General features: G+C 44.6%; 2 protein-coding genes across 2 annotated transcripts; one reads left to right on the forward strand and one right to left on the reverse strand.

Moving 5' to 3' along the window:
* Positions 1-4,045: 4,045 nt before the first annotated feature.
* LOC142957404 (E3 ubiquitin-protein ligase KCMF1-like) lies at positions 4,046-14,967 on the reverse strand. Its single transcript, XM_076099214.1, has 7 exons — positions 14,810-14,967; positions 12,812-12,979; positions 10,304-10,443; positions 9,187-9,288; positions 7,118-7,298; positions 5,996-6,308; positions 4,046-5,854 (listed from the first exon to the last, which is right to left on the reverse strand). Exons 1-7 carry the CDS (start codon positions 14,823-14,825, stop codon positions 5,527-5,529), a joined length of 1,248 nt encoding a protein of 415 aa, XP_075955329.1. The 5' UTR covers positions 14,826-14,967; the 3' UTR covers positions 4,046-5,526.
* A 2,991-nt stretch (positions 14,968-17,958) lies between these two features.
* Positions 17,959-23,546, forward strand: lipg (lipase, endothelial). The gene is made up of 9 exons (XM_076099579.1): positions 17,959-18,233; positions 19,348-19,538; positions 19,746-19,925; positions 20,663-20,774; positions 20,878-21,096; positions 21,256-21,498; positions 21,689-21,809; positions 22,254-22,481; positions 22,592-23,546. Exons 1-9 carry the CDS (start codon positions 18,143-18,145, stop codon positions 22,758-22,760), a joined length of 1,554 nt encoding a protein of 517 aa, XP_075955694.1. The 5' UTR covers positions 17,959-18,142; the 3' UTR covers positions 22,761-23,546.
* Positions 23,547-25,706: the final 2,160 nt, after the last annotated feature.

Below are 25,706 nucleotides of genomic sequence, written 5' to 3' on the forward strand. Positions count from 1 at the left end.
ACACTCACACTTTGCATGTATTTGGTTTCCTACAGCAACCGGCCTCTTTAAAGACTGAATGAATGTGGCAGATCTTTTCAGGCTGCTGTTATTTAGGGTTTTAAAGCTCCCGATAATAATTCAGCGACTTGGCACAGACTTCCCTTTTGAGTTCCCAGCACTGTGTCCCATGCTGGGCTTTAATTTAAGAAGTCTCTGCAGTAACGCTGAAAAATGCCGGTTTGACGCTGGCACACAGCAAGTGACACCATTTATAAGCTCGACGGGATAATGGCCTCCACGTCATGTCGGTTGAATCTTTAACCGACGAGAAATGGAAACCTTAACCCCCCTGCAGTGTTTCTAGAAACATTGCTCATGCTCTGTGAGAGGTAGAGCCCGTCTGTCCGTCTTCAGTTCTTTAGTTGTGCTTCTTGTGTTGGTCTTAATGGACAGCCGTGAGAAGTTGTGGCTCCTGCACAGTCTTTTTCGAGAGAGGGGGATTTGTGGTATGTTGCAAATGCACTTACATCAACCCCTTCCTTTGTTGAATGACATTTACATCCATGTAAGAGTGTTTCTTCTCATGCAGGGAGAATCTGCAGTTTGCTGAAAGCAGGTTTGTAAAAAAATATTTCCCTCCATTTCGGGGGAGCTTTGGGGTCCCTGATAATATAGCAACAATAAAATGTGTAATAATTATGACTGTCGTCATTGTTTTTACTTGACCATCTACTGATCATTTCAGAAATGGACACAGGAACACTTAACATACAGGATCAGGCAGTTAGGGTCATTTTAGAGACAATTAGGTCAGTAAGCAGAGTAATGTGTGTGCGTGTGTGTGTGTGTGTGTGTGTCAGATCTGGAAAGACCCTGACGTTCTGGGTAAGCATCTACCCCAGGATAGGCGTGGAACCTCTGCCACTTCTTCATCTTCCTCTTCATCCTCAGATGACAAGAATTCTCCTAAGAGAGCAGGAAGCACACATTCAAGTGTGACGTTTATCCTTCTTCATCCACTGACACGCATGTAAACAAACTACAGAGCTACACACACACAAACACACATGCAGACACACGTTACTCTGCTGACTGACCCTTGACCTGATTGTCTCTCAAACGACCCCAACTGTCTGATCCTGTTCCTTCTTCCCATAATATGTTCCTGTGTCCACATCTGTAATTATCAGTAGATATTAAACTATGGTCATAATGATCATCTCCACAGGATATTACCTGAACATAAGTGGCACAATGTTGCCCTGAGGAAACAAACAAATAAACACAATTTTAGTACATAAATAAAAACAAAATGAGTCTTTAGACAATCAAACATACTTCTTTACATACTAATGTGCATACATTTTTTATATAAATATATTTTAATTTAAACATTTAAAGCCACAGTGAACCCACTTCAGCCCCTCATCGAGTCCTCACTAAGACCAAGAACGTGGATCCCATCCCTCCAGTTCTGAGGTCTTTGCACTGGCTTCCTGTCCAACAAAGAATTGACTTTAAAATCCTGTTGGTTTATAAAGCACTGAATGGTTTAGGACCAAAATACATCTGTGATCTGCTGCTACCTTATGAACCATCCCGACCCCTTAGGTCGTCTGGGACCGGTCTACTTTCTGTTCCCAGAGTCAGAACTAAACATGGAGAAGTTTTTCTGCTCCACATATCTGGAACAAAGTCCCAGAAAGCTGCAGGTCTGCTGAGACCCTCAGCTGCTTTAAATCAAGACTGAAGACTTTTCTGTTTGCTGCTGCCTTTAATTCAACCAGATTCAAAGATATTAATCAATTTCTGCATTTTACTACTGTATTTTATTTCATACACTGTTTTCTAGTGTTTTAATAACTGTTTTTAATGTTTCAATGAATGTTCTTAATTGTTTTTAAATCTCCTTTTCTTTTGCCTTATGTTTTGATGTTTTTAATGGTTTTATACGAAGCACTTTGAATTGCCTTGTTGTTGAAATGTGCTATACTAATAAACTTGCCTTGCCTCATTTCATTGGACACAGACATAGTCTGCTGATAGTATTTACTTTTTTCAAGTTGAAAACAATTAACAGGGAGGTGTGAGGTCCAATATAATAACTAATTAATTATTTACATTCATTTATTTAATACTTTTTAAATACATTTAAATAAATCTAAAAGTAATAGTGTGCCACCTTTTCTTGGCATATGGCTCACTATAAAGAAGAGTGTTTATTTATGTAATGTTGCTGCTGCGGCTGTTTGGAATAACATGTTTGAGGCTTCGAAGTGTGAAATACTCGAGTATATTTGAAACGTTGCCCGGGGGGGGGGCAACGACATCACTCAGCTGTCTTTACTAACTTTACTTTTTATTATTGTCTAATGTGAGATGAAGACAAAAAATTAGACTTCAAGGATTTGTAGTTGTTATTAAAATGAAAACAGCCACAAAATGTGCAATAATCACACCCAATAAATCACAGAGACAGCACATAAATGTGCACGTCTATAAACAAATGAGTAAATAAAAAGACCATAGCCGATGGCTTTGTTCTCTCACACTCACACACACACACACACACACACACACACACACACACACACACACCATCTACACAAAACAAACTGTCCATCTCAGAATAACTCATAATAAAGCTGGCAGGTCACCTATGCCAGTGTGTGTAATAAAGGCCTAAGCGTACCTTCTGATTCTTTTATTTGATATAAATAGTATAGTGTTCCCAAAGGTAATGAAATATGAATAATTCTAAAAGGCCTATGGATTTTCTCATATCTGTTTCTATGACTCAGGGAGGCCTACGTATATTTTTCATGCTTAACAAACCTGGTAGTTTGATCTGCATGTTATTTCACCATGAAGCGAATGTCCTTCTCTGGTCTCGACATTCGGGCTCCGGCTTGCGGTGTTTAACGTTGCCTCAAGCGACATCATTTGAGGCATAATCGGTTGGTGCAAGATTAAAATGTGAAAGATTAAAAAAAAAAAAAAAAAATCTGGTGAAGATATGGAGTTCAGAAGAGTTTCAGGTCTGGCTTTGACTAATTTCCCTTTTTTTATTGGGTACGCAAAATTCAGAAGCTAATCCGCCGGTTCAAATATGATAATACATCACTCAATAAGAATAAGGGCTCAGTTCAGGAGACAATCTGGGCTGCAGGGATTTCTTCTCTTTCCTCCATTAAGTCGAGTCCCGTGTTCGTTCCCTCCTGCACAGACAAGTCCTCTCATTTACTGTCTACTAAAGGGATTAGACCGATCCATAATCTACACAGAGAAGACATGTTTGCATCGTTCTCTCAGTGAGGCGCTCCCAGAAGGGGGACGATCGATATCCCAGATTCATGAGATCAGTACCAACATCAATCCATTGAAATAAAGAAATCTATATATCTTGGACAGATGACTAACGGCTCCACTAAATGGCTGAATACAACTTAAAGTGGTACACAGAGTACGTTCTACTAATACTAGATTGGCAAAGATGTGTATATGTGCCCTCGATTTATATGCACGTTCTAGCAGTGTCCTGATCTCTCCAGCTGTAGAAGTTCGTGAGAGGTTTGAAAAAAATCCAACTGGACCCTGACCCAGTCTGTGCCCTCTTTGGTTTAACATCAGAGGCACAAATGAGGCCAATGTGGTCGTAGTTTAAAATGGAAGAATCACGCTCCACACTTCTTCTCATTGTGTCAAGGACGTGACGTATTTCCCAAAAGCTAAAAAACTACAAATACATTTAAAGGGTCCTCTCAAACCTTTGAGATATGGAGGCCCCTTCTGGATTTTGATGACTCTCTTCAGGGAGACTCAACTTGCTTTACACGGGAGCCAGTTAACAATCAGACATCAAGAAGAACTGGTGGAAGAATGAAGGCAAACCCTTCCTTCGTGGTCCATTTGTCTCGCCGTCTGCTCTCCTCACTCATCTGTCCTGCTAAACCTACGGCCCTCCGTCATCCTTCATATACGTTCTGAATTTAGTCTCGCATGTTAATCTGATGTGAACGACAAACACGCATCAAGAGCATACAAGACTGATTGAGATAGAACGTGACCTGTAAGATAGGTGTTTATTTTTTACAATATGCTGTACATGCTCACCAAAAACTTAGCAACTGAGAAAAAAAAACAAAAAGTACAAAAAACAAACCAGAGAGCAGGATTGGGTTAGTTCATTTCCATCCAAAACATTTTATTGTCCTCCGGACTGAAAGAGTTACCCTGTGGTCTGGCCCGTTCGCCGAGCCAAAAAAACCAAAAAAAAAACATACATTTTGCATTTCTTCAGGTAGCAGTGGAGGCATACAAAGATCTGTTTTCTTTTTTTTTTTGACTGAGAGAAATTAATGGAAAGAGCAATACAGGAGTCTCTCCAAGTCACATGAGTCATCATCTTTGCATTCATGAGTAATGGAGAGAAGATTAATTTCAGATCACGGGAAGCTTGAGAAGGTAGTTCTTCCTTTAAAGAAAGAAAGAGCGAGAGAGAGCGAGAGCGAGAGAAAGAAAGAGAGAGCGAGAGAGAGAGAGAGAGAGAGAGAGAGAGAGAGAGAGAAAAAAAAAGAACAGCTGTGAAGACCAGGTTGTGTTTCTTCCACGTTAGAAAAAGGCCTGAAAACGGTCACGACCGAAGAGACCGCTTCGTCTCCGTTTGCCACAGAGTTGCGCAAACGCCTTCATGTCGAGCATCTGTAGTGTACAATGATAGACACCGGATATGCATTTCAAAACCAAAGTGCCCACAGTCGATATAAAGCAAGGTCACATGACCCAAAACAGGTGATGTCACACAAGGGGGAGGGGGGGGTCGAGACTGGACATGAATGTAACCAAACGCGGCCATCAGTCTCTGTGTGTGTGTGTGTGTGTGTGTGTGTGTGTAGCATTGCCAGCGGTATGGCACTCAGCACCGTTCATTTACAGTTACTCAGGTGTCCGAACAACAAAAAGAGAAAGACCTCCCCTCCTCGTGACTGTGCAGTTAAAAATGGGCACGTGGTGATTTAAGCTCATGCTTAAGTTGTGGTAAAAAGCATCCAAGCACTTCTTTCATGAACGACTATAAATACACAGCAGCGGGTTTTACCGGAGAGCTTCCTGTCTGCCTCCTCTCCCTGGGTGAGTGTGTGTGTTCGTCTCTTTAAAAACGGCTAACTACGCTCTGCTAGAGGAAACGCGGGTTATGTGGAATCGATTATCAACTTTCATATAGATTTTTTTTTTCCATAATATATTTATATAGTTTTTTTTTTTTTCTCCTTTCTCTCACGCACCCACTTTCACATTCTCTCGTCTCACTACTTTTATTCAACGTACACAACGTAATAGACATTTGGGGGGGGGGGGGGGGGGGGTCGAGTGGGGCGCAACAGAGCTGAAATGACAATCACTGAGAAAAGAAAATAATAATAATAATAATAAAACAAAGCCAAAAAGAACTGCAGTCTTTTTTGTCATCCCATTGGCAGTTGGGCCGACTCAGCAAGTCGGCCACGATCAATGGTGGTTTGAGGGGAGGGAGGGGCCATGATATCAAAGGGGCGCCGCGGGGGGCTCTTTCTTCGCCGGCGCCGCTTTAGCCGTGGTTTTCGTCGTCCTGGTGGCCGGGGTCAGCTCCTTGAGGTTGAGGTTCTCCAGCGCCACGTCCAAGGTCATGACCTCGACGCAGCCCATGGCCTCGAAGTCGGCGAAGTTCCGCAACGGGCCGTGACAGTCGTCCTCGTCCTCCGACGAGGAGGCCGAGGCGTCCTCGTCGGGCAGCAGCGTGGACAGCAGCAGCTCCGTCACGAACAGGCTCCTATCGGCCCACTGGGCCTCGCACGCCTGCCGCTCCGCCTCCGACAGCCGCGGTTCGCTCAGCCTGAGGGGGAGAGATTGAACAGCGTTGAGACGAAGCAGACAGGGCCGTGTGACATAGAAGTGCTCTGCAGAGCGAGGGTCAATCATCCGAGGGACTTTCAAGTAAAGACATTTAGAGTAGATGCAGAAAAGGAGTCCCTACCTGCTGAGTAGAAACTGGGAGCTATGTGCACTTTGCTGCGTGTTAGATTCAGACGGACCCGGGTTGGGACTGGGGTTGGTATTGTGGTTGGCGCTGGAGTTGGGGCCGGCTGAATTGGAGTTGAGGATTGCGTTGGCTCGGCCGCCGCCCCGGGTGGCGTTCCTGGCCGTCTCCAGCTGCTGCCGCGCCGCCTGGGCCTGCTGGCGCTCCAACTGGAGCTGCATCTGGAGCTGTTGGAGCTGGGAGGCCGACGGGCCCGAGCTGAGCTGTCCGCCCGCCGAACGCCGCACCCCCGACAACTGGGACAGAAGCTCTGGGGGGGAGAAGACAGAGGAGACGAGGGCTTAGTGTCAGAAACCAAGATTACAACGAGGAGCAACAGACTCACTTCAGTCCTGTACTTACTAATACAACACTAACACAACGTTTTTAAGAATTTGCTTTGTCAATTTACTGCAAGAAGTAAATATGGAAGATTGGTCAAATTGTTTATCCCTAAACACTAACATCTATGAGGTACACAGTCAGAGACCAGCCCGCTGTGTAGCCTCTGATCCACAGTCAGAAGGTACAGCAGCACGATTCAAAAGACCCGACATGTTCAGCACGAAAAGACCCTCGGCGGTGAGACTATTAGGCCGAAACCCGACCGGTCCGGGTCGGCGGCCCAGCAGGTGTAGTGGCTCATTAGGGAGGAGGACTGAACGGGGACCCTCATTACGGCACAGCTGGAGCTGACACGGCGAATGCCAAGCATTGAACCGGATTCAAACAGGGATAAACAAGGTATTGCCACGGCAACTCAGCCCACACGTTACTGTATTATCCAGACTGCCTTCACGACTAGGTCTGCTGCAGGGAATGCATCTGTATGTGTGAGAAGCTTTGTATATTAGGGCTTATTGATTTAGTACCGAGCGCTGGTGTTGCGTGTGTCGGACCTCCTGCTGTTGTAGCAGTGAGAATACTGACTGTACCGTCTGACCTACATCAGGTTCCTCAACGGGAGGCTGTACGATACAGGTCTACATGGGTCTACTGAGTCACTACGACTTCTCCACCTGTGTGTGTGTGTGTGTGTGTGTGTGTGTGTGTGTGTGTGAGTGAGAGAGAGAGACGGACCTGCTATGGGGTCCATGGCCTCTCTGCTGTAGTTGGAGCTCTGTGAGGAGCTCTGGCTGGTGGAGAGCCCCCCTGTGGTGCTGCTGGTGAAGTGCATGTTGGACCTGCGGGCACGTGGACCCCCCAGCCCACGCCCGGGGTGAAACATCCTTCTCACGTGCCGCACCCCACTGGACTCGTCGTGAAGTTGCTCGTTAAGGAACACACCGGTTTTTTCATCACACTTTTAAATCTACAAAAATTGTGGGAAAATGCCCCCAAGCTGATGATCTAACCAAGACCAAGAGACAGTTATTAAAAATATTCTCACATTTAAGAAGCTGGAATCAGCCAATACTAGGCATTTTGCATGTAAAATGACTTAAAATGATAAGTCAAAGATTAGTTCTATGTGTCTATCTGTGGCCCTATTTTGTGAAGCTCAGCTTCATCTTTGGTTTCCTCAACAGAACTCGTTCAAAGCGCTCCATAAATAGAGCGCATCAGCAGTAGCAGCCGCTCACATGGAGCGTTTCAGCTGGTTCCTGTCAGGCAAACACAGATGCTGCCATTTCAACCAGACATGCATTTTGATGAAGGAACAATTCTTTGAAAAGCCCTCCTCTCCTCAACTACTGGTACAGTGTAAGCCAACTCAGACATCTTTTAATTTCAAAAAGGAATGAAGGGGAAGCTACGGTGCTTTTGAAAACTTTTGCTGAGACCCGAGTGGATCCACAACTCAAGGAACACGTTCACAGGAGGACCTCTGGCTGGAGCTGAACCGCACCGATGTTCTGTCCAACCGCGGTATTAAACTCTTTGTTAACAAAGAAAGGAGGATGGACTTTGTCTTTAAGTGAACAGCAGCTTTGGTAAGTCAACTGCTTTGTTTTACATCTGCAGTAGTGTTACTACTGTGTTAATTTGTCTATGGTGTCGTTTTTATGATTTGGTTAATATTGTTCCCTCTGATGTGAATAATATATGAATGGCCCGTGTTCTTTAGTGTGTGGATGAATACGTGTTTTAGTGTTTTCTTTAACAAAGCAAGAATTATGGTCTGGAGAAATGGGGATTGTGTGGCGATTGCTTTAGCCCTGTTTGAATCAGTAGGGAACAGCTAAACGCTGCGGGGAGAGTATAGCTTGTGTGCTGCTGTTGTTTTCCTGCTAAGCTAGTTTAGCATAGTGTGCCTCCCAGAACACACGCGCCTCACCAGAGTACAATGTTGTTCTTCCGTGGTGGGCGTGTCAGACAGCACATTGTCTGTTACGTTGAGTGGGTTGCCAGGTTAAGCGCAGTGGCTCCACCGAAAGAAAATTATATTTTCCACAATTTAAGCTTCTGCCTTTTGAGCCTCGTACCGAACGGTTCAATACGAATACGTGTATTGTTACACCCCTAGAAACAAATAATAACCGTAGCTGTGGCATCATAATGAGGTTATTAGGAGGTGGTTCAGCTGTAGTAGGACAGCACTGAAGGCCCAGGTATAAAACACACAGCCCGCCACTGTGCCATAGTAATTAAATAACATAAGACAAGACAACATTACAACTTGTACAACCGTTACTGCCTTTTGCAGTCACCTCACCAATCCACTTAATCAGGCCAGTATCACGGTAAATATGGATCCAGATTGGATCAGTACCGCCCTACAAACCATCGTAACGTAACACTACCTCTCATGGCTTTCTTTTTTTGGAGAGGGGAGAAAACAAGCAAGTTTGAAGGAAAACATGAAGACGAGAGGACTTGGCCTAAACTCTGACATTTATCCTCTTCGCATCGAACCAACCTGATCAACCTGAGTGAAGCCTCCATACACGAGTCTGTCACAACGGCACAAAATAGTTTAGTTTAAACGACAACAACAGCCATGAATTCAATACTGCACATATCCGGATATATAATCTCAGTTCACCCACCAGGTGATTTCGAAAACTACCCCAGGAGGCTCTAATGTTATCAGCAAAACGTCAACAAATGTCAGTTCCAGTGAACAGACGCCTCCCTTGTGTGCTAATCTGTGGCTAATCGATATAGCAGCCCCGGTTACGGTCATGTCTGTTTAAAAAAAAGGATATCAAGTCTCTGGGTGCTCTGTGTTCAAGTGTGAGATGAGCAGCGAAGTCATCGGTCACGTGATTGGGGTCGCCGCCTGGCAGCGCTGCACATATGGGGCAGATCTAGAAGAGAGAGAGCACACGTTAATATCGGCACACTTCACCGCACATTCAACAATCGCCAGTTGGTGCTGGGTCCTCTTCAACAAACACTGAGATCAGCAAATATCTACTGTACCAATGCAATATCTAATTATGAGAAGATGCAATATCAGGAGAGCTCCAGCTCTGTGTTGAGGGAGTCAAAAACCCAACAGAGATGAAGTGAAGTTGAAGGAAAGGATCTTTTTGAAACGTTTGACATGTTGGTGAATTCATCTGCTGGTGCTTCTGTTGTAGCAGCGACACTGAGAAAAGCATCACACGATGGTGTTAGGTTCTTGTATTTGAAAGGCGGGTGATGAGGACACTGATGACCTTGAGTCGCGTGCGTGTTGTAGGAGTGACGGGGAGGAGAGATTGAGTCATGTCTATTATTCAGGTTTTCTATTTATTCATTTATTGCATGAACCGGTGGATCCCTGATCTAAGGAGAGTTATGACTGGAAATGATTCAGCTGAATGCAACAGAGACAAAACCTAAAACATTCCACTGATAGTAGTTCATTTCACAATAATTCAGCAAAAAGCGTGTTTGGGTGTTTCAGTGCACGAGTGCACACCTGCTTCATGATTTTGATATTTAACGAAAATAAAATTACCAAACTAATTAACTATTAGTCTCGCTGTGGTAAAGTAATAGAATTTGCCTGACCAAAATCTGTTTCAAATAATTTGAAATAAACATAATTAGTAATGTTAAGCATACATTACATGGGCCAAGGTTCTTTGAACTATTTCTCAGTAGTTTAAACCCAATGTTCTTTTGCTGTCTGGAGTAAAAACAGAGAGCATCTATAAATAGAGCTGCACCGTCTACCTGACTTCACTCGCAGTTCGGTTTTACTTGCACAGTCTCTCAGACACCGATTGGATTTACTGAATCTGAGGTACGTCGATGTTTCCAAGGTCTTAATATCTGTGCAAACATCCAGTGAAGGTTCCATAGAAGGAGTATGAAGCGACAGCACCAACTTACCACTTCTGTGGAGGTCTCTGTGTGCTCTGCAGCCACGTGCTCCTGCAGGGAGATCTCCGTGTAGCCCATCCTGCCACAGTAGGGACACGTGAAGGCCTGGGGCTGCTCCACTGAGAACGCTTCTCCACCGTAGTACAGGTCTGGAGGGGGGGGGGGGGGGGGGGGGATGGAGACGGTCATTCAGTGTCAGTGATTTAGCCGTTTCAGGTGCTGTGATTGCAGCCGTTTCTCCCACAGAAGAGGACAGATGGAGGACATTTGACAGTAACAGAACGTTTCAGATTAAGAAGCCATATTTTAACCGGGATGTAAACGCACACAGAGTCCCGTTAAAGCCAATTTGGACAAGATGAATGAATAAGTGGGTTCAATAAGACGAGGACAGAAACCTTCTATTTAACCCAACCATTTCAGCTGTTAATAATAGAACATTTCCCAGCCCACTCGCATACAATCAACCTGGAGGCAGTTTGACCGAGCTGTTAACACAGCCCTGACATACTCGCCTGATAAAGTCGTTATGGTGAATGTGCGAGCAAACAGCTGCCTATTCACACATCCAACACACAGAGCACCACCAGCGTTCATCCGTTCGTGTCCACTCGATAGATGAAAGTCCATTTTCACTTTCCTGTTAGCTCTGTTTTATGATCTCCACCAAGTTCTGAGGGAAATATCTGGTTCTTTTGTTGATGAACGCTCCATGTTGTTCACCAGCTAGCCGCTAACTGTGTCTGACCGCCATTTGGAGTCGGGCAGATCGGGTACTGTGGGTCTATCTGCTGCAAACAACAGCAGTAGTGCAGCTGTAAGGAAAGCAGCTTAGCCTAATAATAGCTAATAATACAACTGTCCATTTAAAAACAGTCAACATGTGACTAACATGATGGCTTTTTTTTTTTTATTAGTTTCCCCATCAAAACACTAACTAACTAACACAGATTTTTATATCATTAAACCGTTATCGAGATCAACCATTGGTGGACAACTGAACCAACCACAAAATCTTTAGGAGCTTGCACCTTCTGCTGTGTTTTCAACAACAGTTTGTATTTTTTTTTCTCAACAGATTGTATAACAGAATTTCCAACGTTTGAAACACTGAACATCAACATAATTCACGGCGCCAATGTATGAAATAACAGTGGAAGTCGTCCAACAGCAAAAGAAACGGTCCATTCAATGATATCACATCTAGTCTACTATCAAGTTCACCAATTATTAATGGTTAACTCAATTTATCTCAAGTCTGGATTGGACTATCTCTATCCCCGTTGCTGCCACAACAAAACGCTTTTATACATGTAGCGATGGACCAGATCAGCGGCCCAATAACTCCTCAAGCTGTTTGGGTCACATCCATCCCTGCTATGCCATTCTGGAGCAGCCTTCTCAGCTGAACACGAAAGCCAGCGGCAGCAAAAGATAACGTGCACTGTAACAGTTCAACTTATTAAAGCCGCTGAAGGGTGGTTTAAAAAAACTGCCGATATCAGAAGTTTATCCCAACGATTACACGCCAAGAAATAATGCCAGTTCTTGATTATTTGAGAGTCACTGTACAAACTTTGAAATCCCTGGCTTAAAAATTCCAGATCGTTTGCAAGTGAAGCTATTCCATCTCTTTATGTTTTGCGTACGCTGCCACGACAGCCTTGCAACTGGTCTATCACCCATCGCACCACACACACCAGGGCTGGGCGGTATACCGGTTTTAATTTTCCCGTACGATATGAATTTTTCATATACCGTCATACCGGTGCACACCCGAAACAACTTCTGTCGCTCTTCAACAGGCAACAAAATATATTGTTCACCGCTGAGAGTGCCATGGTCGGCGCTAGTTATCTTAAGTGTATTGAGAGGGAACCCTAGTCATGGTTATAACTTTATAACAACAATTAACAACGCACAACTAATGCTATTTAACAGGGCAAAACACCACGACACAGCAGTTTGTGCCACATAAACAATTTGTAACACTAATAATTGTACATTTATAAAATTTCCCCGCGTTAATGATTTAACGCAGAAAAAAAAAATACCGTGAAACCGCCAGTCTTACAAAATACCGTGATATGCATTTTTGGTCATACCGCCCAGCCCTAAACACACACACACACACACACACACACACGCACACACGCACGCACGCACACTATTGATAGCTCGTTGTTGATACTCGGCTTACGATAACGTCTGACTCAGAAGCACTCCGACATTGAGAATCAGTTTATAGACACGGTGCGTCTGGTTCAGGGCTAATCTTTGAACTGTAGAGATGCGGCACAATGTGAATATGTTGTGTTCAACGTCTGTATTTTCTTGTCCGATTGCCAGTGCACTATCAACATCCGTCTATCGAGGTAAAGTGCTACCAAACGGCATGAATCACAACAACAATAATACTGACTGACAGACAGCTCATGAGGCTAAAATTCACACTTTCACAGCCTGCATAGGTACTCTGCTCATAATCAGCCTGATGTGAACATCAACTCTACTCACCAAAGTCAACTCGGGTTAATATACACTGCATGGGATGCTCTGTGGTGTGTCTGGTTGTGGTCGCACCGCTCTCGTAGCACGATGCGCACAGGTCGTAGTCGTAGCAGATTAAACATTTGTATCGCCGTCCTCTGAAGTTGCCTTTTAAACATGCATCGCAGCTCACGCCTGAGGGAGGAAAGATAAGAGAGGTTAGATGTTGGATTTTACTTTGTCTAACACATGTAGATCATATCAACTATTTACTATGTATTCTCTGTTCTTATTAGGCGTTACATTAGATGTTTTAACTGGGATTTCCTGAACCAAGTCGGATCAAAACTTAAGCGGGAGATGTATTTCTTATGAATGGTTGACAATGAATATAAGCTTCACAAAAAGGCCAGTATGAATGTGGTGGACAGAACATGAACGCCTGCTAAATATAATACGATCCAATAAGATAGTACCTACAATAAATACTACTTCCGCATACAGTAATGTTAAGTGTTAATTGGGGCCGTGACAGAAGCTGAACTCGTATTGTGGTGCTGTGGTAGTGTACTGGGTTGCATAACATTCTATTACAAGTGTTACAGTCTTGTTTTTATTGTCATGGTGGTGATGGGACGTGGGTGAGGTGTTTGATTGTAACACAATAAGAAGGCTACATTCAAAACTGTATTCACAGGAAGTGCCTTCAGCATCAGCAGCCTAAAAGATAACCATGGAGCAGAAACACAGTCTAGCCACAATTGAACATTGAAAGCGTCCCACGGTGTGTATTTATTGCATTGCATCATGTATGAACCAACTGTGGCAATCCTCTTACTCAGGAGTGACTAACAGGCTCATTGACTAACGTCTGTCCCATTCACCTCTTAATAAAACTACTCTTACAACACCCAGCTCATTCATAAAACAGTCCTTATCAATACGTTAATTCCAACACTTTATCTAAAAGGTGTAACTTCGTGTGTCACTTGGGGTAAACGGGACCCTCTGCGTTCTTGATTGACTCGGACAGTCCCGGTGTATTGTATGACACCAGGCTGTCGAAACTCCTTCACGTCTCCATTCACTGCGAGCCTGCTGTTAAAGCTCAGTGCAGCGGCTGCAAAACCCTTAATGACAGTAACGATAATGACCGCGTTTCATCTCAGACATGTAATATCTTGATGACTACTGACAGCAAAGTTGACAACACGGGCATGGAAACTAAAGGCCGCTTGGGCCTGACTAACCTTCGCTGCTGGCTACATGTTAACTATTTAACGAATAAACCAGCTACCGTTAGCTCACAGGCAAGACAGCTGTGGTAGACTTTACCGAGCTAACTAACTCAACTTTCTACCAACTAATAAGCTCAACCATCTGGCGTTGTTGACAATATTGGCTCACGTTTAATTGACACCAACAACGAACTTCAAGCCCAACAAGGTTGGCCACAAGGACGAGGTTGAGTGTCGGTTTGCTAAATGTTAGCTTTCGAAACTGGAATCTAAAAAGGCCAACTTTGACTAGGAAGGAGGCTAGAACAAGCTAACATGAACGAAAAACAATCCCTCTCGCCAGCAGCACCACCTGGGATTCGCTGCTCTCATGCGTTTCCTATCCTCGGCACTCCCCCTTGCTCCCCAGCTCGTTAACGTTAACCTACATCACCCATTACCAGCTAGCTTGTAGGCTAGCTAGCACACTTAGCTAACGGCAACTAGCTTCTTCCGCTTATATGTCAGCGTTGTTTTGGTCCCCTAACGCAGACTGTTGTAACGTTACATTTCCTTAAAACAAAAATGTCAACCGCAAGGCTTTGATACACATTTTTTTGTGTCCGCCATAATGCGCCCCCACAAAATTACACTGCAACCTTGCTGCTACCACTAGCGAACGCTAGCTAGGATGGGCTTCAAAACAAGACATTCTAGCCTAGCTCACGTTAGCTAGCGGTGATCTGTCAACGCGTTTCTATCACAAACACCGACTCGCTCGCACCACCGTGCCGACGTGTGTTCTTACCTTCATGACGGGACATCCTACGGACACTAGCGCAGCCCCCTCTTCGGGCTCCCTGGCTTACAATACAGAATAATATGAGTGAAGAGAAGAGAAGCCGGGGTTGGTTGGCTGTCCCTCTTCCCTCATGAAGGATCCGGTCTGGCCCCCTCCGCCTCCTGCTGTGTCACTGTCCGGTGCGCTGCTCTCATGTCCACACGGTGGCGCTGTTGTTTCAGGTTTGGTGCTGTGGTTGTCTTGGCTGGTGGGTGGCTGAGACGTGTCTATGGAAAAGAAGCTTATAGGTGACTCCTCAGGGACCTTGACAGGAGTCCCTTCAAAACAAAGTTTTTAAAGAAGTGTTAAGATAATTGTATTAGTCAAAAGTTCGTTGTCCATCACTGTGAGCAGGTACTTAGATGTGTTTCCCTGTCAACTGATGGCGCTCCATTTCTGTAAATATATTGAGAACCCTTTCTCTAAAATAGGCCTTATTAGCCTATTTGTTTTAATACCTGTACACGGGACAGACTGGGAAGCGGTATTGAAATAAAATGAATGTATATATTAACTTAAGATAGGCTTTAAAAACATAGCTCATAGGTCTTAATAAGACAAATATAGCCAACCTCAATGTCGTGTCACACTGAGTAGGCTATATAAATATTAGTCAGACTTACATATCATGTGTTCAATTGCCACCACCTGTTAACCTTAAAAACCCTTTACACAAAACCCCATGATTGTTCTTGGCATTAATAAAATAACGTTTAACAAATAATTATAACCGATCCCTGCAAAGCCTTGATCTACGCTGAATTGATCAAAATGAATGCTTTCATGTAGTCTCACTCAACTACATACAGGTCATTGGTCATTATTTAAAAGGGGAGAGCAGGGAGAAACATGATGAAAGGTTTACACATAAGTACAGTTGCTTTAAACAGTTTAATATTTTACAGGATTTTAGAAGATTCTGCACTAAGCACAAACCAAGAATTACAGAGTTAAACTTTGCTCTGACTTCACGGCACATAGGCACACACATGAAGTTTTTGGGAATAACTTCCTGAATGACTGAGACAAAGATGTTTACTCTCTCTGCTCTCCCCACAGAGCAGCCTGCAGGTGATCTGTTTCAGTATTTCACAGTGTCTCATTGTTGGGTCTTGACGCCGTGGGGCCAAAAATCCGGACAGGTCAGCACAGAGCAGAATCAAACTGGCACTGTGACCGGGCCGACTGGCTGACGTGTGCGGATGGAAAGAATAACAATAACCCCGCACGAGAAGCAACATTAACGTTGGAGTAAATATTACTGTTTCAGTCCAACAGACTAATTCTGGGAAGTCATTGAGTTCTGCTATTTTCTTACTGAAGAACTACAGACTTGTTGTCACTCTGACGTCAAAATAATGAACTGAAATAAAAGGATGGTGTGATCAAGCTGTTTTGTCATAATTGAATCCTTGTAGAACAAAATGTTGCTGTATATATTACCAGTGGGAGGCAGGACTGAATGTTATTTAAATGATAAGTGTATGGGTATTTAAAGTCCTGTGTGTGCTCAAGGACGGGTACAGTACAATGTCATCATCTCCTGACAGATCTGTTTCCAAATACCAGAGTGCACACCCCATCCTGGGATCCAGCAATGAGTACGCCCTCCAGCGAGTGAGCAGGATGGATTCTTTTCTATTTTTTTTAACGCATGACGCTGTGTTGCATCATCTCTTCACTTGAACTCCAGTGCCCTCTGGAGATCAACCTTCTGCTCTGTTAGAAAAAAAAACAAAAAAAACATACAGTATGTCTATTAATACATGGGTAAAATTAGGACAAGTTATTTTGGACGCTGCTGCTGTATCACGCCACACTCTCACGCTTCTCCCTTTGATGCTGGCTTCATGAAAACCTTTGATAATTTCTAGTCCAGTCGGTCCAAGTCACTGTGAAGCTGGTGAGAAACTGGATTTATTTCACCTAATTACCATTGTAGGCACACACATCAATACACGGATGTCTCATTTGGGCAGACAATATCAATATGACAAGATGTACAGTACATGTACCACCATCTGCACCCTGTGTACACCACACATTTCACAAGTGGTATGACGTTACTGTGTCAATGTTGCTGTACTTGGATCTTTTTCCTTTTTGTGCTGCATCAAGGTGATTTAATTAAATTATGAATTTGTTCATAATAATGCATATGACAAGAAACATAGTGGAACAGCAATCTGGAGATAGATATATAGATAGACAGACAGACAGACAGACAGACAGACAGACTGACAGATAGATAGAAACTCTTTAGAGACCATGATAAAGTGCGCGAGGAAACAGTTCGGCGTGTTTATGTCTCGCAGACCTCACAGAGCCGTCAAACCCACTGACCTACAGCGCATTGTACCCGGCAGCACCGCTTTGTTCGGATGGCAGGTACCGGGAGGGTGAGTGGGGGCGCGGTGGCAGGTGACATCAGTTTCAGGAAGCGGAGCGGGCGCTGATGTATGTACACAAAACAGTAGCGTTATTGTAGCGCAGACCCTCTGCGTGAGTGCGCCCATTCTTCGCCTCATCAATTGAAACCGGTCGGTGGAGCTAAGCTGATGGGCTGGCAGCGCGCCAGGCGGAGGGGACGATACGTTCAGCGGTGGAGGAGGGGGAGGGAGCCTCTCTGTCCCCCCACCACACACACACACACACACACACACACACACACACACACACACGGGTCGGAGCCTTTTAAATATTCCCATAAATCCGTAGGGTTTCCCACCTAAGATTGTTGTTGTTGTTGATAATACTAAATAAAAAGAAGACCTAGAGTGAGACCTCATTAACTGTTTAACGATCACTTCCACGCACCGCGTGGATCCGGTATAGGGCAATATAAAGGTATGAGCCATGACCTTCATACGGTCATACCGAACACCGAGTAACTGGATCCGTTTTTACTGCTGCTCGCGTCACGCCCCGCGCTCACAAGGGCTCTAGGAGCACGCGCAACGTGAGAAGCCTACTACGACTTCATTCAAGCTTTGCCACGCCCTCAACGTAAACAAACGGGGGCTTGACCAATAAGATCCGCGATAGATCAGCCGATGATCAGATGACCGAGAAGGGGGAAACTATTTAAAACTCTAATGAGACACTTGGTACAAGTTTATACATCTCACGGACGCGCACCACTAGAGACGCACAACCACCGGGCTCCGTCGCTTTCTTTTTTTTAAATCCCCTAACTGGAACTAAACCTACCTACCTACCTCGCTACCAACCGGCACCACAGAAACGCATTTTATACCCGGTGCGCTTTTATTTCCGCCACACTCTGTCTGTGACTGAGAAATGAGCCCCGCAGCCCTTTCACTGTGGATTCTCCTACAGTGTGCCGCCACGTTCCTCTCGCCAGCTGCCGGGGGAAACACCGTTCTTAAAGGTAAGACACGACTCTGCGTCCATTGTTCATTCATTCATCTTTTTTTTTCTTTTTTCTTTGCCAGCCTCACAAACGTGTATATATAAGTGTCAAAATCTAAACACCAGGTGTAGAAAGTAGGGCAAGGCACGCGCTAGTGGGGAATCCATGAATGGGACGATGTATTAAGTCGCCTAAAGCTCACTTTTCCTCACATTTGTACCAACGTCCCCCCCCCTCGATTAATCTACATTATTAGGCGAAATCATGAAAGAGAACAAGTGTGGCGGGCAGAGCGCAACGGAAGAACCGGGATGGACCTCTGCGACAGGACTGCGACGTGTCCTTTTTTGGGAGCAGCGGGAGTCTTGACGCAAACGGAGGACGCGCGCACACGCACACGCACACACACACACACACACCGTGTCTCTTCGGACGTTCAGCCGAATCCGCGTTTTACCGCAGACTGCTTCACCAACGGGTACAAGCCCAGCTGAAATTTTTTTTTTTTTAATTTATTTATTTATTTTTCCTCTCTCTGTGTGGCCCGCTACCAAAAGTGTGTGGAGTTCATTTAAATTAACATCTGACGTGTCTGCTCGGCGCGGCGGGGTTAATCCATACTAGTTAAAATACATCCACCCACTCCTTCATCAAACACAATTAGTCCAACATTTGTTTAATAATTTGTGACGTGGATAAACTGTCAGCATCCTCCCGTCTTGCGTTAGTCAAACTCCTCAGTTGAGCAGTTTTAGCCTCGGGCCTGAGTGTTAAAGTCGGATATAATGACACGAGCTGGCAGCAGCTGTGTGTGAGAAAGTCTCTGAAATAAAGGAAGAGAAAGGCGGAGGTGAGATTCGACTCTGCGCCTGCGTCTCCGCAGCCAACCTGCGTTATTGTAACGCATGTTCGCTGCAAAAGCAAGTTGATCGGCTGTGTCGATCCCACATCAAGCATGATTGGCTGAATGTTTTTTTGGTCTGCGGTTGGAATCAACTTTTTATTTCTCCCATGTTGTGTTTTTCCTTTTAATATATTACATGCATCATAAAGGCAGGAGGGAAATAAAGTAAATTTGATCATCTCCTCGATGCAACCTTGACATACAGTGTAATTGTTTTTTCCCCTTCAGGTGCAGACCCGGGATTGGAAGAACTGTCAACAAATGGCAAGCCTCTCCATGGTGGGGTCAAGTACAACATGAGGAAGAGTTTAGATCTGGACCAGGAGGGCTGCTACCTGCAGACCGGCAAGAAGGAATGTCTGGAGGAGTGTGGCTTCAATGCCACGGCCAAGACAATTTTCATCATCCACGGCTGGACGGTACGTGTGAGCGGAAATTCTTTTTCGTTGCTGTTATTTCTCTATCCGGGCTCATGGATGGCAGTGTAGTCCAACCACAGTGCGTTTTTGATTGTTGGAATTTATCACGTGAATGTGAGCTAACTCGAGCGCGGAGCATCCGAGAGAGTTCACCAGGTCAAAGCTGACTGACTCCGGTTGTGCTTTTTTTTTTTTTTTCTCCCTCAGATGAGCGGGATGTTCGAAAGCTGGATGCACAAGCTGGTCTCCGCGTTGATGCAGCGCGAAAGCGAGGCTAACGTGGTGGTCGTCGACTGGATAGCGATGGCTCAGCAGCTGTACCCCGACGCGGTCAACCACACCCACGACGCCGGCCTCCAAATCGCTGGCATGATCAACTGGCTTCAGGTGCGTACAGGACTTTTAAGTAGTCTGCTGAGGATGCAATCCAATCATACAAATTGGGGGGGGCTGCTTGTTTCCATTGTAACTCTGAATACCACCGTACCCTCATGCGCGTGTTGCCTCCCACCACACCCCACGACGCAGCTGCGTGTGACTGCTGCTGCGTGACAGAGGAGCAGCGAATACCTGAAAGCTGCCCCCTTCTCTTGTTGGAGTGCTTCAAGGGATCACACAGCCCATTTTGTAAACATGACAGAACTGCCATAATGTGTTTGAGGAGGTGAACTGTTATGCTAAATATGTTCTCTTACTGTCAGGCCTGAGGCAGTAGCTCCATTTCATTCTGGTATGTTGTCTTCACAGCTTAGGATATTTATTTTCCAATCAGGGTCTCTTTGATGCTTTTGAGGCAAAGACCACAATTTTTCTATTCAGCAGGACCATCGCATAATTGGGCCGCAATTGAGGAGAGATTCAGGCACCCTGCCACTTAGTTTGTCTCCGTGAAATACTCTTTGTCCACGTTTACAACTGAGACAGATGGTGGAGGCGCTGTTGCATGAAAGCGACTGTCGGTAGATTCTGTCCGGGTTAACTTGAGCTTGGCTCAGCTGCAGGCACGACTGCTCGTCACTGGCTGAAATCCAGGGTTTGTTCAGTGTGGGTTTGGCCTTCATGGACACAGCTGCTGATGTGAGTTGCGACTTTATTAACTTTTTTTTTTTTTTTCCTCCCAACAGGACGAGCAGCAGCTGCCTCTGGAGAAAGTGCACCTGATCGGCTACAGTCTAGGCGCCCACGTAGCAGGCTACGCTGGCATGTTCGTGCGAGGGACCATCGGCCGAATCACCGGTACGTTTTAAGCGTGACATGAATCTGCAGAAAAACACTAGTAAAAAAAGATTGGTGCCACCTCATTGTCCTGACCTTCTGTCCCATCTTTTCTTCCCGGTAGGTCTGGACCCAGCAGGACCGATGTTCGAGGGCGTAGAGGAACGGAAGCGCCTCTCCCCGGACGACGCCGACTTCGTGGACGTTTTGCACACGTACACGCGAGAGGCTTTGGGTGTGAGCATTGGGATCCAGCAGCCAATCGGGGACATTGACATCTACCCCAACGGTGGTGACGTGCAGCCCGGCTGTGCACTGGGAGATGTGTTGGCAGTGGCTGGAAGTAAGTGCTTGAGAAATGGCTCTTTGTTTGTAGACCCCAGCTGTTGGATGTTTATCACTACGTTATTAGGTTTATCCCATTTCCATTTTCACTATTAATCCATTTTTATAAATTTAGCAAAGTTATCTCTTAACCTGCCTCCCTTCTCTCTCTCTCCAGATTTCATGGAGGTGATGAAGTGCGAGCATGAGCGCGCCGTGCACCTGTTCGTGGACTCCTTGATGAACAAGGACCACATGAGCTTCGCCTACCAATGCACCGGCCCAGACCGTTTCAAGAAGGGCATCTGCCTCAGCTGCCGCAAGAACCGCTGCAATAATATTGGCTACAACACCCGGAAGATGCGCAAGAGGCGTAACAGTAAAATGTACCTGAAGACGCGTGCCGACATGCCCTTCGGAGGTGAGTCTTGGTTAGGGTTTTATCTGTCGCCACTAACGAGGTTTTACTTCCTCGAGTAAAACAACTCTACGATTACTCAATCGCAGGGTTTCTTATCTTTAAGCTCCACACGTGTTACGAGTCCACAGTTGCCGTTGTAAACTATTACTACTGTACACAATCCCATTAACATTAACTGTTTTCTTTTAAGGCTACCACTACCAAATGAAGATGCACGTGTTCAACAGAAAACAGGCAGACAACGCAGATCCAACCTTCCACGTCAAGTTGTACGGAGCCCATAACGACACGGCAAACATATTTGTTGACGTGTAAGTACAAAATCTTTTCTTTTCCTCACACCTTGGCGTGACAACCCATACAACCACCAGTGCACCGGCAACCTGGCAGCTGCACTGCCTGAGATATTTAGAAGCACATGGACTGCCGTGATATAAATTTGGAACTGGAATCTAGTTTGGACTGACCTTTTCAAAGTGCCAGTAATGTGATGTACAGCAAGCTCTGACTAGGGGAGGAACTCCAGTCACTTTCAGTTGGTTCCCTTAGAAGTCTTTGTCACAACCTTGTCAGTAGAAGCATGACATGGCAATAATTCAGTAGTCAGACAGGCATCCCAGATTGTTAAACTTCTTTCTGCGTTAGACCCTTGATGCCGAATTTTGCCGAGTTTGCTTTAGCGCACAGCTGCTAGAACTTGTTTCTGAACACCGGACTCAACCCGATTTCTCCTCCACCTTTTTTGTTTTGCGCAGCCATGATGAGACCGTCGGTCTGAACCTAACCAACACCTTCTTGGTGTTCACTGAGAAGGATATCGGCGACCTGCTGAAGATCCGTCTGAGCTGGGAAGGAGATTCTGAAACCTGGAACTCTGTGTGGAAGAACATCAAGAAGAATTTCTGGGCCTGGAACGCAAAGCCTCCCAAACCTGTGCTGGCAGTCCGGCGGATTCGTGTGAAAGCTGGGGAAACGCAGAAGAAGTAAGTAAAGGGGGGGAGGGGACAGCAGCTGTCTAGACACCACCATTACCTCCAGGAGTTAATTTTTCTTGACAAATGTTAACGGAGATTTCTTTTTGACATCGTCCCAGGTTTACGTTCTGTGCCCAAGATCCTGCAGCAATTGAAATTTCACCAGGGGACTCCATAACTTTCGTGAAATGTCGTGATGGCTGGGAAGTGAAGCCAAGAAAACGGTACGAAACCCGATACAATGCTGGATATCTTGTCACAATACTTGGATTGTGTTTGATACTGTAAATTAAAGGAGAAGATGTAGAATGGCGTGTGTGCGATTAGTCCGAGTAAATGAAACCTGTGTTTCGATTGACAGGCTGGCCATTTAACAACTCTGCACTTCCAACAACCGATGCACCATCACCATGGGGGACCCAATGTGGATCAGGGGAGGCACCGCCTTCTCTTCAGCACTTTTTTTTTTTTGTAGGAGGAAGATTGAGCAGCGCACGGTGATAGGGGGCTCGACTGGACTCTTAACCGCACCTGGAAGGTTTCTGATAAATAACGCGCAGGCTGTGAAGCGAGGGGCTGTCCTGAAATGTGTTACGATGGCCCGAGGAGTTGCAGAACGTTCCTTGTGCGACTAGTGATGTAGAATTCAGATCTGTGCCAGTTGACATGCGCCAGCAATTGTAGTCTCTGTACTGTACATTTTAAAATATTTTTTATTTATGAGGAAAATGGAAGCACTGCAAGACCAACGTTATTTATCTGAGCACATCCCAAAATGAAGCATATGTTGAATGCATTTCTCCTAGATGCAGTATTTTTATGTTTGTTTGTGTGTACTGTATGTTGTGTGGGTGTTTGTCTGTTGTGACCAAGAAGTGTGCCTTTCTGCTGAGAGATTACTGATACACTGTATAACTGCCGGAGACGCCTGATCTCATTGCACGAGACCTTTTCTGAAGTTTTTGTGCATAGTGTTAATGTTACTGTATGTGGCTTTTTTTTTGGGGGTGTGTTTATGTACATAATGTAAATACGTTTTTGGAAAAAATAAATTCACCTGTCGTTTGTAGAAAACTGTCATCTCTGCTCTTCATTGTAACAGTCTTCTCTTAGACTTAGAATTTTGTTTGTGATCTGCCTCACTAAGGATTCAATGATCATTTATTATTATGAAGCACAACGAAATTCAGTTGGCACCTGTTTTCAACACAACAAACTCATGACAAACAAAACAAATGGTAGAACATTCCTGTAGTCTGTCTTTTTTTTTTTATTTCCTCATCAGGAATGTAAACGGCAACAAACTACTCTCTGTGCCGATAATATGGTAGACATCTTCACATTAAAAATGCAACATGAGGAAAGCCTTGTCAATCAACTTTGACTGTGTTTGAGCACCAAGCATCATGACGTAAACAGAGTCCACCTCCGCTTTGTCCCACCGGAGTCCTGCTCTCTGTCCTGCTGTTCGCCCGTCAAATTCTGCTTGATCCCGGATGAAGGATATAGCCAGGTCTCTGTGAACATGTGGGCTCAACAGTCCCAGATCTCCCGCTGCTTTCATCAATCTTATTGTTTAGCTAATGAGCATCAGACAACCAGCAGTAGGCTTGGTAGTGGAGTAGCTGGCTTAGCTTCCATCTCGGCTCTCCTCCTTGGGGCAGTTTGGGCTGGCAGGTCTAGACTTGTTCTTTTCAGGAACTGTAAACTGTATTCGTTGACTTCCTTTTCTGTCCATTTTGACATTTCTCTTAACGGCGTACTTGTACCCGTAGGCCTTAATTTCTCTGAAGTATGCAAGTGACTGTTTGAGAAACCTGACACTACAACCATTCGTGATCTGCGTACAAGCAGCACTCGCACTTTTGTCAAACTAATGCCTGAGCATCAAACGAGCCTTACTGGTTGATCCAACTCCTTTTGAGCACAACCTTAAAACATGTAAACCTGCTTAAAATATTAGCGTCCTAAAGATCACTTGATCTGAGGAACGTGTTCCAGCCTTAAATAAGCACATCTCTGTAAACGAACTACTTGATGAACCAATGAGGACAATTTCAAAAAATGGCATTGCACCTTTTAATATGATGGTAACTTGTCCAATTGGTTTTCTATTTTTACCTGAATCGTGTCAACTTCAAAATCTAATTTTGCCTCCTAAGGCCTTGTCAGCTCTCATTTGACAAATGTATTTTCTGCTCCCTCTTAACTGGAAAGCTTCTGGCTGAAATACACCCAAGTTGCAACACTTTTTAAATTTTTTTTTTATATCTTTGCTCTATAATTTTGCGTAGTATTCGTATCATTCAATAATCTCTTTCAACTCAAAGAAAAATCTTTCTGTTACACTGGTTGGAGGGTGAGTAGTGATGAATCAGGAATGCCACTAAACATCACTGACTTAGCTTTCGTTGGTGCAGGAAGTGGTGCGGTGGTAACTTCATACCTGAAAAACTGAATCGCAGAAACTCTATTTCCTGTTGCACCATCCTTTGCCATTTCATGTAACAATGAAATACCTGCAAGATTAGTAAGAGGAGGAATGTCTTAAGAATTATTAAACATCAGGTGGTTGTCCATGAGTGACAGTTATAGTATTGGCTGGAGGCTAAAATGACTCATGCCTTCAGCATTTTGTCCCTTACATTTTTTCTAAGTACATTCTTTGGTTGTAAATATCTTCCGCACTCTTGTGTCAATCTCATTGCAGCAGCGAGTCATTTCTTCCACAACAGACAGTCTACAGTCTACAGTAAAGGTACAAGTCTGTCTCTCGCTGGAGCTGTCGTGCCCCCCACACTAACAAACACACCACCCCACCCAGTATTGGTTTGGTGACTCACTTCAGTTTCAAAGTCATTGAGCATCTTAACCCCCCTGATGCCATCTGCCACCCACTTATATGAAACCACGACTTGTTTTAATCACCGCCTTGTTGGCAAGTAAAGATTATTTTAAATCTCGAACTGGAACTTCTCTGTAGAGAGTGTAGAGTAGAAAAGTAGTGCATTTTTTAAAGCTTATATTATAGGAACAATTCAAGATCCAAAGATGAATAAAAACACAATCAAAATTCAAAACATAGGAATGCAATCTGCTATTGCTACAGATTTGATTGACAGGTATTTTAATCCATTGATGACTACTATATCTAAATTGTTGAAGTTACTGATGCTGATCGAGGTTTGTGTATATTGGTAATACAGTTACAATAATACTTGCATGTATTTAAAA

The sequence above is a fragment of the Anarhichas minor genome, unplaced genomic scaffold, assembly GCF_050575085.1.
Source record: "Anarhichas minor isolate MPS153535 unplaced genomic scaffold, ASM5057508v1 ptg000025l, whole genome shotgun sequence".
Classification (NCBI taxonomy): Eukaryota; Metazoa; Chordata; class Actinopteri; order Perciformes; family Anarhichadidae; genus Anarhichas; species Anarhichas minor.